The sequence below is a fragment of the Staurois parvus genome, unplaced genomic scaffold (genome assembly GCF_062004578.1).
Source record: "Staurois parvus isolate SC_StPar_1 unplaced genomic scaffold, SC_StPar_1.0 ptg000670l, whole genome shotgun sequence".
Classification (NCBI taxonomy): domain Eukaryota; kingdom Metazoa; phylum Chordata; class Amphibia; order Anura; family Ranidae; genus Staurois; species Staurois parvus.
Genome location: NW_028318466.1, coordinates 568,376 through 583,890, shown reverse-complemented (window position 1 = coordinate 583,890; position 15,515 = coordinate 568,376). Strand labels below are relative to the sequence as shown.

General features: G+C 41.2%; 1 protein-coding gene across 1 annotated transcript in view; it reads right to left on the bottom strand.

Moving 5' to 3' along the window:
* CPNE4 (copine 4) overlaps positions 1–15,515 on the bottom strand; it is a 560,705-nt gene that overhangs the window by 170,458 nt on the left and 374,732 nt on the right. The window contains exons 6-7 of the mRNA XM_089652053.1: positions 15,158–15,241; positions 3,166–3,255 (exon numbers count right to left, since the gene is read on the bottom strand). Of these exons, the coding sequence (XP_089508179.1) occupies positions 3,166–3,255; positions 15,158–15,241 (174 nt within the window). The remainder of the gene's footprint in view (positions 1–3,165; positions 3,256–15,157; positions 15,242–15,515) is intronic.

The following is a 15,515-nucleotide window of genomic DNA, read 5'->3' as shown; positions in this document are numbered from 1 at the left end:
ACTTTAATCTATTTGACTTCATTGTCCATATGATATATCATTTCTATACCCTTTTTATACTAAAAACCTAAAAGTGCATCTGCCTAGAGGCTGTGTGTCAGGAATGGACTCGCCAATGGTGGTGGGACTCACCTGCCTTGTGGGCTGCAGTACCAAGGCTGGCTTTCAGCAGCCAGAATCTCACTCCTGCAATCAGGCCATCACCTGAGGTTGACTGTAGAAGGTGTATTTAAGCAGGACCAGGCCTGTGATCAGTGCCTTGGTGTATGTTTCCTATGAGCTCCTGTACGTTGCAGCCTGTGTTCTTGTGCCTATCTGATTTGTTGCCAACCCTGCCTGATCCTGACCTCTGCTGACTTCTTCTGCTTGATCCCTGGCTCGTTTGACTACTCTCCTGGACATCCCTAATCTGATCTGAACTCCTGTTACCGACCCCGGCGAGTGACCTGACTACTCTTCTGCCTGCTGCCTAGTACCACGCTGACACGCTGTTACCGACCCGGCCCGTCTGACCACACTAACTACTCTGCCACCCATCCATCCTGCACGGATCCAGCCATCCCTGCTCACACCTTCTGCCTCTTCACATCAGGCTTTCTACCTGCATATACCTCTGGCGGATCCCTCTACCGCGAGCAGGTGTACTAAGAGGCCGCGACCTGGTCCATCCCCACCATCAGGGGCCCTGGTGAATAAGCAGACTGGGACTTAGACTCCGCGCCCTGGGGAAGCCTGTCCTGAGGACTGCTAGAAGTACCACCAGACTGTCGTTAACAGAACCATACGGCCGGCCCGACCATTCCACCTCTCCAGCCCTGACTACGCCTGTGTTCCTGCACATACTAAGATTAGTAGAAGGTTGGTTTGTTTACTGTGCGTTGTATATTTGGGTGGCTAATAATAAAGTATATTGTTATTATATCATTCCTGAAGCCTGTTACTTCCCTGTGTCAGTCCACACATTTCTGGTCATACCCGGATCCTTGACACTGTGTGGCGGCAGTGGGTGGCGTACAGTTATTCAAAAATAATTTTGCTGAGAGGAACATATTCTTATGTATAATAGATCCTAGACAGAAGCCTTGCCTGCCAGTGCAGTCATCTGGTTTCTTATGGTTACTGTCCCTGTACCGTTGAATAGTGTATTGTGTGCTTACAGTGCATTCACTTTAGGAATTGTTAGCAGAGTGACAGTTTACCCCACTCTTCTAATGGTGTGATACTAAGGCTATCCAGTGGAGTAGAAGGGGATAAAACAAGGCAGTTGGCATGGGGGGTTGGGCTATAAATCCAGCACTGGGTACATCACCTGCTTTGTTCATTCTTGGTCATCCTCATTTTTGTAGTATAGAGGATTGAACATGCGTGTTTTCCCCTAAACCTTACACTTGAACAATGTATATTGCAGTGGCCATATTTAAGGAGACAGTCATCTGAAAAACTAAGGACTAAATAAGCAAATTGAAAGTGTTAGCTTGAATGAGTACGTAGTTAGTCCAAGATAATCAGCAGAAGAGGCCATTTCTGAAAGCTCTTAAAATAGCCACTAGTATAAGGTGTACTGGTGTAAGCATGATAGCAGAACAGCAGCAAATGGAAATCTAGCAGTTCAAAAACCTGCCTGGAATGCTTTAATGGCTTGAAAACATTACATTGAAAATATATATGTCAACGCACTCTAATCAGCACAGCTGCACTTCCTTCTTGTGATTTCTTTTCTTCACTTTCCACAACGCCCCACCAGACTCTGAAGTGCTGTTCAACATTACAAATATCACATCTCTATATTTGGATTTTTGACATTTCGAAAGTACACTCATAATGTAATAAGTATGAATCCAAAGTAGGCTTATAGATTTTTTTATTTCTTTTTAATGTACGTTAAGCTTAAATAAATGTAAAAAAATATAAGAAATAGCAAGATATTTTGTATTGAGCTACCTACACAGTACAGGAATAAAGGATGGGAGCAAATAGAGCTATTGACCCAGGCCTCCACCAGCAGTGGACTGGACCAATGAGGCATCTGCCCACCAGGTCGTTTTTGATTTCTATTGGTAATTAAGTAGCTCCCCACTCCACTAATCACTAGATGTTGGATAATTTGGTGACCAGCAGCCAAAGAAACGATCATACATCTGCCACCCCCCTCACCAACCGCTGCCACCCCCCTCACCAACCGCTCCACATCTGCCACCCCCCACTGCCAATCCCTTTACTGGCTCCCGATTGCCCAGCGCATCAAATTCAAATTACTAACTCTGACCTACAAAGCCATTCACAACGCCGCCCCAAACTATCTAACTGACCTGATACCCAAATACCACCCGTGCCCTTCACTCCTCACAGGACCTCCTACTCTCTAGCTCCCTGGTCTCCTCCTCCCACGCCCAACTGCAGGACTTCTCCAGGACTTCCCCCATCCTCTGGAACTCCATACCCCAATCCATCAGACTGTCACCTACCCTCCTCACCTTCAGGCGCACCCTGATAACCCATCTCTACAGGGAAGCCTACCCCACCCTCACCTAACAACCAATCTCCTCCACTCCTCCCACCACTCCATCCCCCACAGCCACTTCCTCCTGTACCACTATCCCCTCCCTCCTAGATTGTAAGCTCGAAAGAGCAGGGCCCTCGAACCCCTCATGTATTGTATTGTTACTGTATTGTCTCATGTTCTGTCCCCCTCGCTATTGTACAGCGCTGAGCAAACCCATTGGCGCTATATAAATACTGTATAATAATAATAATTATAATACATCCATTTAGGAAAAGTAACAGTCTTGCTTTAACCCCTCACCCCCACATTTTGTCCAGCAGTTACTTTTACTTTGTTATCCCACTGATCCATTCAGCTTTCAGAAATTAAAGTAAATACTTGTTACTTCCGGTATGAAGAACATGTAATTGCTAAACATGTGGACTAGTCAGCACTGTTACATAAGTAGGATATGGCCCTGTGTTAGCTATGACTCAGTCAACCCGTAGCTTACACAATGCATTCCTTTCACTCCCAGAGGCTAAAATAAAGTAGCAGGAGTTAGAAAAGAATGGTATGTGCTGTTGGTGAAGTGGTAATTAAAGTGTCCTGTATGGACAAAGCACAGGTTCAATTTTCATTAAAAGTAAATTAAAATCAGAAGAAAATATGTATAGTCCTACCTTTAGCTTTCGATCATGATCACCGCTGCACAGGGAGTTCACTGAGACTTTAAAGGTTTTCCAGACTGGATTTAAATTATTCATGACAACCTATAATGAAATAATGAGACAACTGGAAAAGTTTGTTTTATGCAAAAGTTTTATAATATAAGATCAGTACAAGAAGTGAAGTGTAGTGTTCACACTGACTGCTGATAAACCAACCACGTGGTCAATGGTCAATGTAGCATTCAAGAAAATACAATACATTTACAAATAGGTTTTTGTCTCCTACTCACCAAAACCATGATGGTGTGGATATATTCCCAAAAGTAAAACAGGTTAAGGAGGCATTCCTCCTACATATAGAAGAACCACCCCTTCACACTTTTTATTACTTTTAATTGAGAGCAATCATAACAATACTTGTAGGCTACAAGAAGCCATCAAAGACGAGGGGTTCTAAGCTCACTACTTATTCTAATGATAATCTGAGGATTAAATACTGGTGATCTGGAAAAGGAGGGGTACTGTAGACCAGCCTTTCTCAACCAGGATGCCTTGAGGTTTCTTCAGGGGTGCGTTGGCAAAATTAGGTCAAACTAGGATGTTGTGCAGGCAGCTGAAAATAGCCTAAAACTTGTATACAAGCCAGTTGGTGGAACAAGCCTGCCTTTTAGTTACACAAAGTCACAGATTTTTGTTGTGTACCATTACGACCTTCTAGCCACCGGCGTCCTGACAACCAATGATATCATCAGTTGATAAGGAGGATGTCAGCTGACTTCACAACATCCTAGTTTGACCCTCCTCTGCTTCTCTTCATCAGTGCTGGGGTCACATTAGCTCATTGATGGAGGCAACTGCGGTAGATGAGAAAAACTCAGTACCAGTGTGCAAAAGTGTATTTGCTTTGGAAGAATAAATCACCTCTAATGTTGGGTGTCCTACATGTGTGGATGTTGCTGCGTTACATAAAACTATTAGAATAGTTTTTCACAGCATAGAATGGGGTGCCCTTTTAAAATTATGGACAGTCTTGAGGCTGTCCAATACCCCCCTGGGTATGTAAGTCTTTGTTATACCAGCAAAAGCGCACCATTTCGTATTCCAATCTTCATATTTTCCCATCAAGATCTCCTTTCCCAAAATGTGTAATATGCCATATAATCTCTCTCTCTACTGTGATCTTCTAATGTGCTGATCCAAATCTCCAAAAGAAAAAAACTAATAAAGTGTCGTATTTCTTATACTCACAAATTACATATGCAGCTATGTATATGTGCAATATAGTGTGAACTAAGCAAAGAATGTGTACCACTCTTCCCCTAAATACTCTTACCCTCTAAGGGTGAAAATTGTGCATTTCACTGTGAATCAGATCCACAATACGTGTGTCCATCCTTCATCCGCCACCTGTGTGCAAAGCCGTATTCGATCCCTTCCCCTTCAGTCATGCACCTTACCCTACATGTCTTGTAAATAGCCTTTTCACAATCAAGTATCAACATGACCAATCGCCTCCTCACTTCTTCACAAATTCTCAATGGCCATGAAAGATAAACTTACTCCCATAGTGCAATATTGCTTAAAATCAAGTTTAATAATGTAAAAATTGTGCGTACATGTGTTTGAAATACAAGCAGCTTGTTTCTACCACTTCCGTTTGAGTCTGACATCACATCCGGCTGACGCATTTCGTCACAGCAGAGCAATACAAAGCAGCTTGTTTCCCTAGTAAAACACACACAGCACACAATGGAAAACATCCCACAGTAACCCTTTGATCGCCCCAGATGTTAACCCCTTCCTGCCCAGTGTTATTATTACAGTGTCAGTGCTTTTTATTAGCACTGATTACTGTATTAGTGTCACTGAGGATGTCAGTGGCTTTTAGTCAGTTCCCGACAGTGTCAGAATGCCCGCCACAGTCCCGCTATAAGTCGCTGATTGCTGTCATTACTAGTATAACATTATTTTAAAAATCCCAGTATATATAACGCCACATGTAGATGCTATAACTTTCACGTAAACCAATTAATTTACACATATTGGGATTTTTTCTAGCATAGACATGTAGCAGAATACATTGTGGCCTAAATTTATGACGACATTTTTTTTTTTTTACTAGATATATTTTATAGGAAAAAGTAAAAAATATTGTTATAGCAGAATAAATTTTGGCCTAAATTTATGAAGAAATTGGATTTAAATTTTTCTTATTGAATGTTTTATAGCAAAAAGTCAAAAATATTTTTCAAAATTGTCGGTCTTCTTTTGTTTATAGCGCAAAAAAATTAAAAATGCAGAGGCGATCAAATACCACCAAAAGAAATCTCTATTTGTGGGAAAACAAAGGACATAAACTTAATTTGGGTGCAGCGTTGCATGACTGTGCAATTGTCAGTTAAAGTAATGCAGCGCCGTATCGCAAAAAATGGCCTGGTCAGGAAGGGGGGTAAATCCTCTGGACGGCAAGTGGTTAATGTGTGTTGAAGTCGAAACAAGTGTAAATGAGCCCTTAGAGTGTTGAGACAAACTATTCACCACTGAAAGGGGTGCTTACAATGAAAGGCTTTTGTTTGTTCATGTTTGCTGTAACTGCTTGTGTAACTGCAGTGTGAGCTGGAGGTTGGCATCAGTTTGTTAGTGTATCTAAATCTGCTAGTGCATCTGCACTCCCCTCTCCCAAGATTAAGAATGTTGCTGTCCAAAGGTGCCCCCTGTGCTCATTCATCCAGAGTGCAGGCACTCTAATACAGAAGGTGTGTTACAGACCAGATCAGCAGGCGTAAATAGAGAAAAAAAAAGAAATCGAATGAAGCCACCAGATCTAAGGAGTAAGCTGCATTATATTACATTGGTCTTACATGGTCTTTGGTTTAATACCACATTAATTAGCATATATGCATAAAATATCAATTAGTATCAATTACTGAGAAAAATAATTTGCAGGTTCTCACAGCAATAAATCTTCCAAGTAGACAATAAACTGTAATAGAACTATGAGCCGCACCATCACAAGCACAACATTTACATACTGATGAGATATCTGAGATCTCAGTGGAAACAATCTGCCTATCAGTATGCCTCAGAAGGAAGTTTCTTTCTAATTTTATTTATTTCATGGTGTGAAGCCTAGCGTGTATAATTGATGTATAAACTATTTGCTTTGATGTGAGTAATGAAAACTGTAGAAAAAGAAGAGTGGGAGAGATGTTTCAGAAGGTGTCACTAAAAGATGTTTTTACAGTGAATCATTTCATCAGTACAATAACCATTAGAGATGTTCTAAAAATATTGTTACATAGAAAATGCACATACACAAATGATAAATTATAATACATATATACTACTATATGTACTATAACAACTATATTAATGTAAGAATATTTAAAGTGAACCTGTGGTCAGACTATGGAAATTCAAGTATTTACACATTCTTAATACACAGTAAATAAGCAAGTTCCTCACTGACCACCGTGGCTGCAGGCACTGCGGAGCAATTAATCCTCAAAAGAGCTGCAGTTAAAATAACTAAGGGTAAAGCTCTTTTCTTAGATTTGGATAGAATTATTATTATTATTATTATTATACAGGATTTATATAGCGCCAACAGTTTACGCAGCGCTTTACAATATAAGGAAGACAGTACAATTACAATACATTTCAGTACAGAAGGAATATGGGGGCCCTGCTCGTGGAGCTTACAATCTAAAGAATGAAGAGGGGTTAGAATAATTGTCAGGTTTTAATTGCTGTCTGGGTCTCCCTTAGGGGGATGCACCCTCTCTATTTGTCCTGTTGATTGTTATCAATGAGAGTGAAAGTGAAAGAACATCCCAAATTTTGAGTTGAGTTGTCAACTGAACTGGAACAGAGGGCAAATTTTCCAATGAGGGCAGTAGTTCTGGTGACTCTGGAAACAACCAGAGATTTCCTTCTCTTTGGACAAATGTTTATTGAAACACATGATACACAGTCAATGCATTTACTTGAATAAAAACCCCAGGCAACATCAGTACAGGGAAATCTCCCCAATGGGACACAGACAGCAAATAAACTGACAGCTGATATATCCCTCCCTTAGTCTATGCAAAAATGTAAAAATGTTTTGGTTTTAGTTTAGTGTGGGGCAGCACAGTGGTAAATGGTTAGTACTTCCACCTGGCAGCACTAGGGACATCAGTTCGAATCCCAACCACGAAAACCACCTGCCTGAAATTTGCATGTTCTCCCTATGCCAGCATGAGTTTCCTCCAGGTACTCTGGTTTCCTCCCACACTCCAAAGACATGCTAATAGGCTAGTTGGATCCTGTCTAAATTGGCCCTAGTATGTGTATGTATGAATGTAATTTAGGGATCTTAGATTGTACACCCCTTGAGGGTTAGGGACTGATGTCAATGCACAATATATATGTAAAGCACTGCATAAAGTGATAGCAGTATACAAGAACCTGTAATAAATAAATACTTTACATCATTCTAGTCTAGTCTCAACATTCTGCGTTCCTTTCTCCAGCAGGACCTTCTCAAAGTTTACATTAGAGATTGGGAAGATTGCAGGCTTCCAAGTAACCACTGAAAGGGTAGAAATGGATAAGCTGAGCTGCTGAAAATGAAAATGCTTTTTCTGTAGAGTTTGAGGATGAATTACTCCACGGTTGTCAGGAATGGACTCGCCAATGGTGGTGGGACTCACCTGCCTTGTGGGCTGCAGTACCAGGGCTGGCCAGCGGGTTCTCTCAGCAGCCAGAAGCTCACTCCTGCAATCAAGCCATCACCTGAGGCTGATTGCAGGAGGTGTATTTAAGGAATGGCCAGGCCTGCAGTCAGGGCCTTGGTGTATTGTTCCCATGAGCCCCTGTACCTGCATCCTGTCTGCTTCCTGCTTGATCCTGACTCTGCTTGAACTCTGCCTGCACTGACCTCAGCTACTCCTGACAATCTTCTGCCTACTCCTTGTACCTTGTCTGCCCGTTAGCTACCGACCTGGCCCGCCTGACTACGTTGTGCTCCATATATATATACATCAGTTAAGGTTTGGGTTTGTTGCACCTTGTTGTATGTATTTGTGTTAGCTTTGGGTTTGGTTTGTTGCACTGCGTTTATGTTTGTGTTGCCCTTAATAAATTATATTGTTTTACACGCTATACCTGAAGTCTGTGTTTCCCTGTGTCGGTCCACACACCTCTGGTCATACCCGGAGCCCTGACAACGGTACCTGTAGCTAAAAAGGTTGGTGACCTCATCTTCTACATTTTAGAAATAATCAAATATGTAAATGTCCAAAGCCTAACCACGCTTTCAAATGTATTTGAACCAAAAAAATAATATAGTGCAGGTATGGTGGCTACATTATTTTTCTTGGGCTTTTTCCCTGTAATACACTTTCTATCCTAGGGTGACAACGTTCGGTCAGTGCTGTATCTATGGAGGAGCAGTGTTGTCACCCTAGGATAGGAATTGTGTTAGGACTACACCTCCCCATCTTCTCTTCCCCATAACCTAAGTGGAAGGATATGTTCAGTAGTTCACAAGGGTAAGCAAGAGAGGGACTGATAACACTTTCAAGCTCACTGGAGGAGCTACAGATATTTAGATTTAAACTATTGGAACAGATATAGAATTTCAATTGTATTTTTTGTAGGCCAAAAGAGAGCAAATGAGAGAGGAGTTGATATGGTTTACTAAACTAGTCAAAAAATGACCAACAAAATAGAAACACTGGCTACATTTCATGTTCTTATGTGTAATTCAAGTTTTTTACATGAGTAGACGTGTAAATATATTTTGTACATGTGTGGAGTGTAGAGATATTTTGTACATGCATGAAATTTAAAGATTATTTGTACATGCAGGGAGTTTAAATATATTTTGTACATGTGTGGAGTGTAGAGATATTTTGTACATGCATGAAATATAAATATTATTTGTACATGCAAGGAGTATAAATATATTTTGTACATGTGTACAGTATATATATATTTTGTAAATGTGTAAAGTACTGTATAGATCAGGGGCGGACTGACAACTCATGGGGCCCCTGGGCAATATATATATATATATAAATTTTAAAAACTGTCCATTTCGGTTTTTGGCCAAACACATCCTGAATTTTCAGTTTTGGTCCAAGAATTTTAATTTTGGTGCACCTCTAAAATATCACACGCCTTGTTATCCACAAAAAGGCAGAATTGGAGTACCTAGATATTTTCTAGGTAAAGAATGTAAAAGTCTGGCACTATTTATTTGTGGACACTTTCATGGGTTTGCTTCTACTATTCACAATAAATTTTGTATCAAATGCCATTTATTTAAAATAGGTGCTTTTTCTTGTGGTCCTCTTTAAATTTTCTCACACACTTTGGGACAGTTAAAATTGTCCAGTGAGATGTGAGGGAACTTTCTGGAAGCCAAAGAGGCTCAGTAAATAAGGGGCTCACCAGGGACGGACTGACAACTCATGAGGCCCCGGGCAATATGGGATCATGGTGGCCCCTGTGTCCTTGCCCAAACTCAAAAAGGCCTGTGAAAAAGGTACCAGGGGCATCTCATGGGGCCCCCTACTGACCCTGGGCAGTGCCCGAGTTTCCAAATGGTCAGTCCGCCCCTGGTATAGATATATTTTGTGCATGTGTGGAGTATAGATATATTTTGTACATGTGTGGAGTATAGATATATTTTGTGCATGTGTGGAGTATAGATATATTTTGTGCATGTGTGGAGTATAGATATATTTTGTACATGTGTGGAGTATAGATATATTTTGTACATGTGTGGAGTATAGATATATTTTGTGCATGTGTGGAGTATAGATATATTTTGTACATGTGTGGAGTATAGATATATTTTGTGCATGTGTGGAGTACAGGTATTTGTGAATGGTACTAGTTGCAAGACACACGCCCTGTGTGTCTTGCAGCCATTCCTACTGAATGGCACACCCACGCATCTCAGCCCACAGCACAGTCACAGATGCCAGAACTGCAGGGAAACTTCATGGTCAAAAAGCCCGCCGAGCAAAGGCGATATTAAACCCGAAACCAAAAATGTAATATGTTGCAACCTACCAATCCTTAGATGTGGTGGCTGCATTAGTTTTCTTTTTTTAGTTTTTTTTGCCCTCTGTTGTCAACCGGTGATATGGCCAGTAACATACCTCCTGTATTAGAATGCCCCTATCCATGATGGAGGAGCACAAGGGCACCTTTGGACAGCAGCATTGCCAGTCTAGGGGGAGGTGAGTGTTAGATGTACTAGCAGATTTAGATACACTAAGAAACTGAAGCCACGCTCCAGCTCCCTGTCAATGGTAAATGCTTTGTATCTACACTCTATCTACACTCTAACTGCTACATTTTCTGTTGAAAAATACCATACTTACCAATCAGATCATCAGATGAAAATAAAAGAAAAAATGCCTAAAAAATAAAACTAATACCGCCATCCAGGGGCAGACTGACAATTCATGGGGCCCCTGGGCAATAGGGGATCATGGGGCCCCTGTGTCCTCACCCACACTCAAATCACAGCCAAAAAAGCCTATGAAAGGTACCAGGGACATCTCATGGGGCCCCCTACTGACCCCGGGCCCTCGGGCAGTGCCTGAGTTCCCAAATGGTCAGTCTACCCCTGCTGCCATCACATCTAAGAGCTGGTAAGCTGCAATTTAATAATGTAATAATGTTTGCTTTTGGATTTATTACTGTTTTAAGGCAAACTGCAAAGTACTATTTATATTTAAAACTTTTCTGCATACTTCTGGTGTTGTTTAAAAATACAGTATCCCCAGAATCTTTAATTGTAATACATCAACACCAAAGTAATATGGGGTGCCACAGCAGCAACACCCAGGTTTTTCTGATCTACTGTATTTTATGCTTTATCAAGCTGCTGTCAGTCACATCGATCAATGAAAGGAACAACACTCATCTGATCAGATCTCCCAAAACTAAGAAGCCAAACTGAATTTCATTTAAGCAGCATTCCAGACAGTGTGCCTAAAAATTAAATCTGCCAATCCCCCTGCATATGAGGAATATTATTCTAATTTTTTCAGTGGATAATTCTTCAAATATACATTTACAGCTGGTTCTCCAATCCCCCCTTTCTCCAGCACTGGAAGGTGAGTGCGCACTCCTATGTCATCATGTACTATGCAGGACCCTTGGCTCCCCTGTATACCTGGATAGGAGGGGAAGCGGGGTGGCATTTAGAGGAATCGAACCCCTCCAGTTTCCTTTCAGCGGCTCCTCTACATGCTGCCCTGCCGCCCCTCCTATCCACTTCCTGCTGTGATCTGGCCCCTGTGTAATCCCCTAGCACCCCCTCATTCCTGACTGCACTGCTGAGTTCCACCTCCTCTCTCCCGCTGGCTGCAGCGAGGGATGTGTAAGGATGGAGAACAAGGAAGAGGCCACTAAATGTGTCATTTACCAGCTCCTACCTTGTATTACTGAATACAGTCAATGATTGGTACCGATCACTGACTCTGTTCATTCATAACTGAAACACAGTAAACCACCAGGGTCACAAAGGTCGCACTTGCAACCGGGTTCTGGCATTCCACCACCGGGGGGCCCCAAGATGGCAGGAAGGGGGCCCACTGCAGAACATGTGAAAGGGTCCTGCTCTGGGACTGTAATCAAGGGCCCCATGATGGGAGTAAAGTGCCTGCGATCAGTGGGAAGGGCTCTGGCCAGGGGTCAAGGGGGCCCTTTTTGGTTTGTTGCACTGGGGCCCTGAAGGTTCTAATTATGCTTCTGGCAGGACCAGTGGTGGTATCTGGTCCTGCATTCTACATAATAATGCAAGCAAGAGGGGCAGCAACAAAACCAGTTGACAGCAACAAGAAGAATGGCTTTGGGGAACCGCTCATCACAACCAGACCCTGATTTAATGTAAGAATTACTCTCTGTTAAATAATACCATGGAAAAATGAGCATCTTGTGCATGAAATAGACATTTATCTGTTGCAGAAAGGTGGATGTTAAAGCAGTTTTAAACCCAAAACCAAGAATGTAATACATTGCAGCATACCAATCATTAGATGTGGTGACTTTATTCATTTTTCTTTTTTTTTTTTTTTAGATTTTTTCCCTCTATTTTCACCTGGAGATCTGGTCAGTGACACACCTCCTGTGTTAGAGTGCTTACACTCTGGTTGAATGAGCATAGGGGTACACTTGGACAGCGGAATTGTTAATTTGGGAGGAGGGCAGTGTAAGATGCACTAGCAGATTTAGATACACTAACAAATTGAAGCCAAACTCCAGCTCACAATGCAGCTACAAAAGAAGTTACAGCAAACAGTTTTTTTTCCTTTTAGGATTAAGGTTTTACATGAATAAATAAAATCTGGTCATTGTAAACACCCCTTTCAGAGGTAAATGGTTTGTCTCAACACTCTAACTGCCACATCTGCAAACTTTCTATTTGGTTAACACTGCACAACACTGTACTACATTGTATGCTTGTATGCTTTTTTTGGTATATTTTATTTTAGCTCATAATGTGTTGCTTTACAACCTCAAACATCTCCTTTTTGTGTTCTCCTCCTCGGAGAAACACATAGTTTTTAATATCTTTAGGTTAAACTGTTTAAAAAAAAAAATGTGATCTGACGTCCTGTTCATTTTCCATGGTCTAACTGTATGCAGGAACATAGCCACTCCCTCTTGCTTGTTCCAGAAATGGATTAGGGACTGTAGTGTGCATAGAGCATTGCATACAATGGCAACACCATGCACTGCCCATTTAAAACAAACAGAAGTGAGGGAGAAAAGGACAGGTTAAATGTTTTTTTTCATAAAAATAGATTATAGTGACCTTAAAGTGATTCTAAACGTTTGTTTTCTTTAACATAACAAACATATCATACTTATCTGCTCTGTGCAATTGCTTTGCACAGAGCAGCCCCGAACCTTCTCTTGCCAGGTTCCCAGCTCCTCCCCCCCACCGAGGACCCCATACAAATCACTTGTTTTGGGGGCACTCATGTGGACTTGCTCCCGAGCCTTGCTATCTGTGTCTATTGACACAGGAAATAAGATTCAACTTCACCCCCGCTCTCTTGTCACTGGCTGTGATTGACAGCAATGGCTTCAGCTGCTGTCTCTGAACCAATGAGAAGGAAGAGAGCACATCGCTGGATCAAGATTGGGCTCAGATAAGTATAAAGAGGGTCTTCTGCATGCAGAAGGTTTTTTTACCTTAATACATAGAATATGGGACAGACCCAACTGGGGATTTTGTCCGTTCTGTCCATGTGATCAGAGGCTGAACTGAGCTCTTTTCCATGCTCTGACTGGGAGAAGCAGACAAAATCCCCGGTCTCCTCCATGGGCCATAATCAGTGGGTAGAAGGCTAGCCCCTAGTCCCCTCCAAAAGCCCCTGCCCCAGTTGGGTCTGTTACATTACGCTTTAAGGTAATATATCTTCGGCTTTTATACCCACTTTAAATAGTGTATGTGTATGGATTATTTTTGGAGAATAAGGATACAGTTTAGTGTCACTTTTGAGTGGCAATAACTTATTAGATAATCTTTATAAACCCACTTTTACAATCACAATATCTACATATACAATCTCAATAAAAAAAATTGATGCAATCATGTGTGTTTGGAAAATTCAGCTTATTAATGTATTTAAAAAAATCTATTTATGGTTGTAAAAAAAAAGCAATAGGGCAAGGTAATAAAAGTTTTTATGAACTGAGCCTCTGGAGTGTGGGTGTCAAGAATACAGCAAACACTGAGTTTCAGCTTTGTTTCAGGACTAAAAGCGCTCGTAAATCTTTTCCATGTTTGACAAGTTACAAACAGATGCTAAGTTATGTAAATGAGAGAACAAAGGAGTTCGTTTATTATACCTTATGTTTCTGACAATGCAAATAATTAAACATAACTGACATCAAGCATTTGTTCAAAAACCGGCATAAAGCATTGATGAACAAGCACTCATGGAGCCATACTATGAATCCTTCCCAGTGGAATAACGTCCATACAGGATGTCTCCAACTTACAAGCCGACCTCAATGCTCTGTTTAATTGGGCAACTATGTGGCAAATGAGATTTAATGTTGATAAATGTAAGGTTATGCACTTGGGGGCTAAGAATATGCATGCACCATACATACTAGGGGGGGGTACAACTGGGGGAATCAATGGTGGAGAAGGATCTGGGAGTTCTGGTAGATCACAAGCTTAATAATGGCATGCAATGCCAAGCTGCGGTTTCTAAAACGAGCAAAATCCTCTCTTGTATTAAAAGAGGTATAGACTCCAGAGAGAGATATCATATTACCCCGGTACAAATCATTAGTAAGACCTCATCTGGAATATGCAGTTCAGTTTTGGGCACCAATTCACAAAAAGAACATTGGGGAACTGGAGAAAGTACAGAGAAGGGCAACCAAACTGATAAGAGGCATGGAGGAGATCCGCTAAGAGGAAAGATTAGAGGAAGTGAATTTATTCTCTCTTGAGAAGAGGAGATTAAGGGGGGATATAATCAACATGTATAAATACATCAGTGCATCATATAGTGAACTCGGTGTAAAGTTATTCACCCTGAGGTCATCACAGAGGACAAGGGGGCACTCTTTACGTCTGGAGGAAAAGAAATGTAATCTCCAAACATGGAAAGGTTTCCTCACAGTAAGAGCTGTGAAAATGTGGTATAGACTTCCTCAAGAGTTGGTTCTGGCCAGCTCAATGGATTGCTTTAAAAAAGTCCTGGATTCTTTCTTGGATACACAGAATATAGCTGGATACTAACATTTATAGGTAAAGTTGATCCAGGGAATATCCGATTGCCTCTCGGGGGATCAGGAAGGAATTTTTTCCCCTGCAGGAGAAAATTGGATCATGCTTTGCTGGTTTTTTTTTTGCCTTCCTCTGGATCAACTGTGGGTAGAGGATTATAACTTTTTTTTTTTGGTTGAACTGAATGGACTTTTATCTTTTTTCATCCAGACTAACTATGTAATACATACAGTAGACACTTACCTCAGTCCTGTGAACCAGCTGCTGTGTGCCATCATCGTTCATTCTGAAAGCTTCCAAGAACGGGTCAGATTTGCTGAAAAAGTCCTGAAATATAATGTTATTCAATTTAGAAGACTGGCAGATTCCATTTGGTCCCTTTGCTTCTATTGTGTCAGCATTGATAAAAGCGGTAGATTTAATCTATGTTAGGGTTATTATACTGTCATCCTTCTTATAATATACTGTTTTATTCAATTTCACATTGCTCGTTGGGTATGGTTTCCAGATCTGAAAATATGATAGCTTAACAATGTCTGGTTTGTCATGCACATTAATTTTACGTACTCACACAAAAGATACATCTCTCTCTTTATCACTT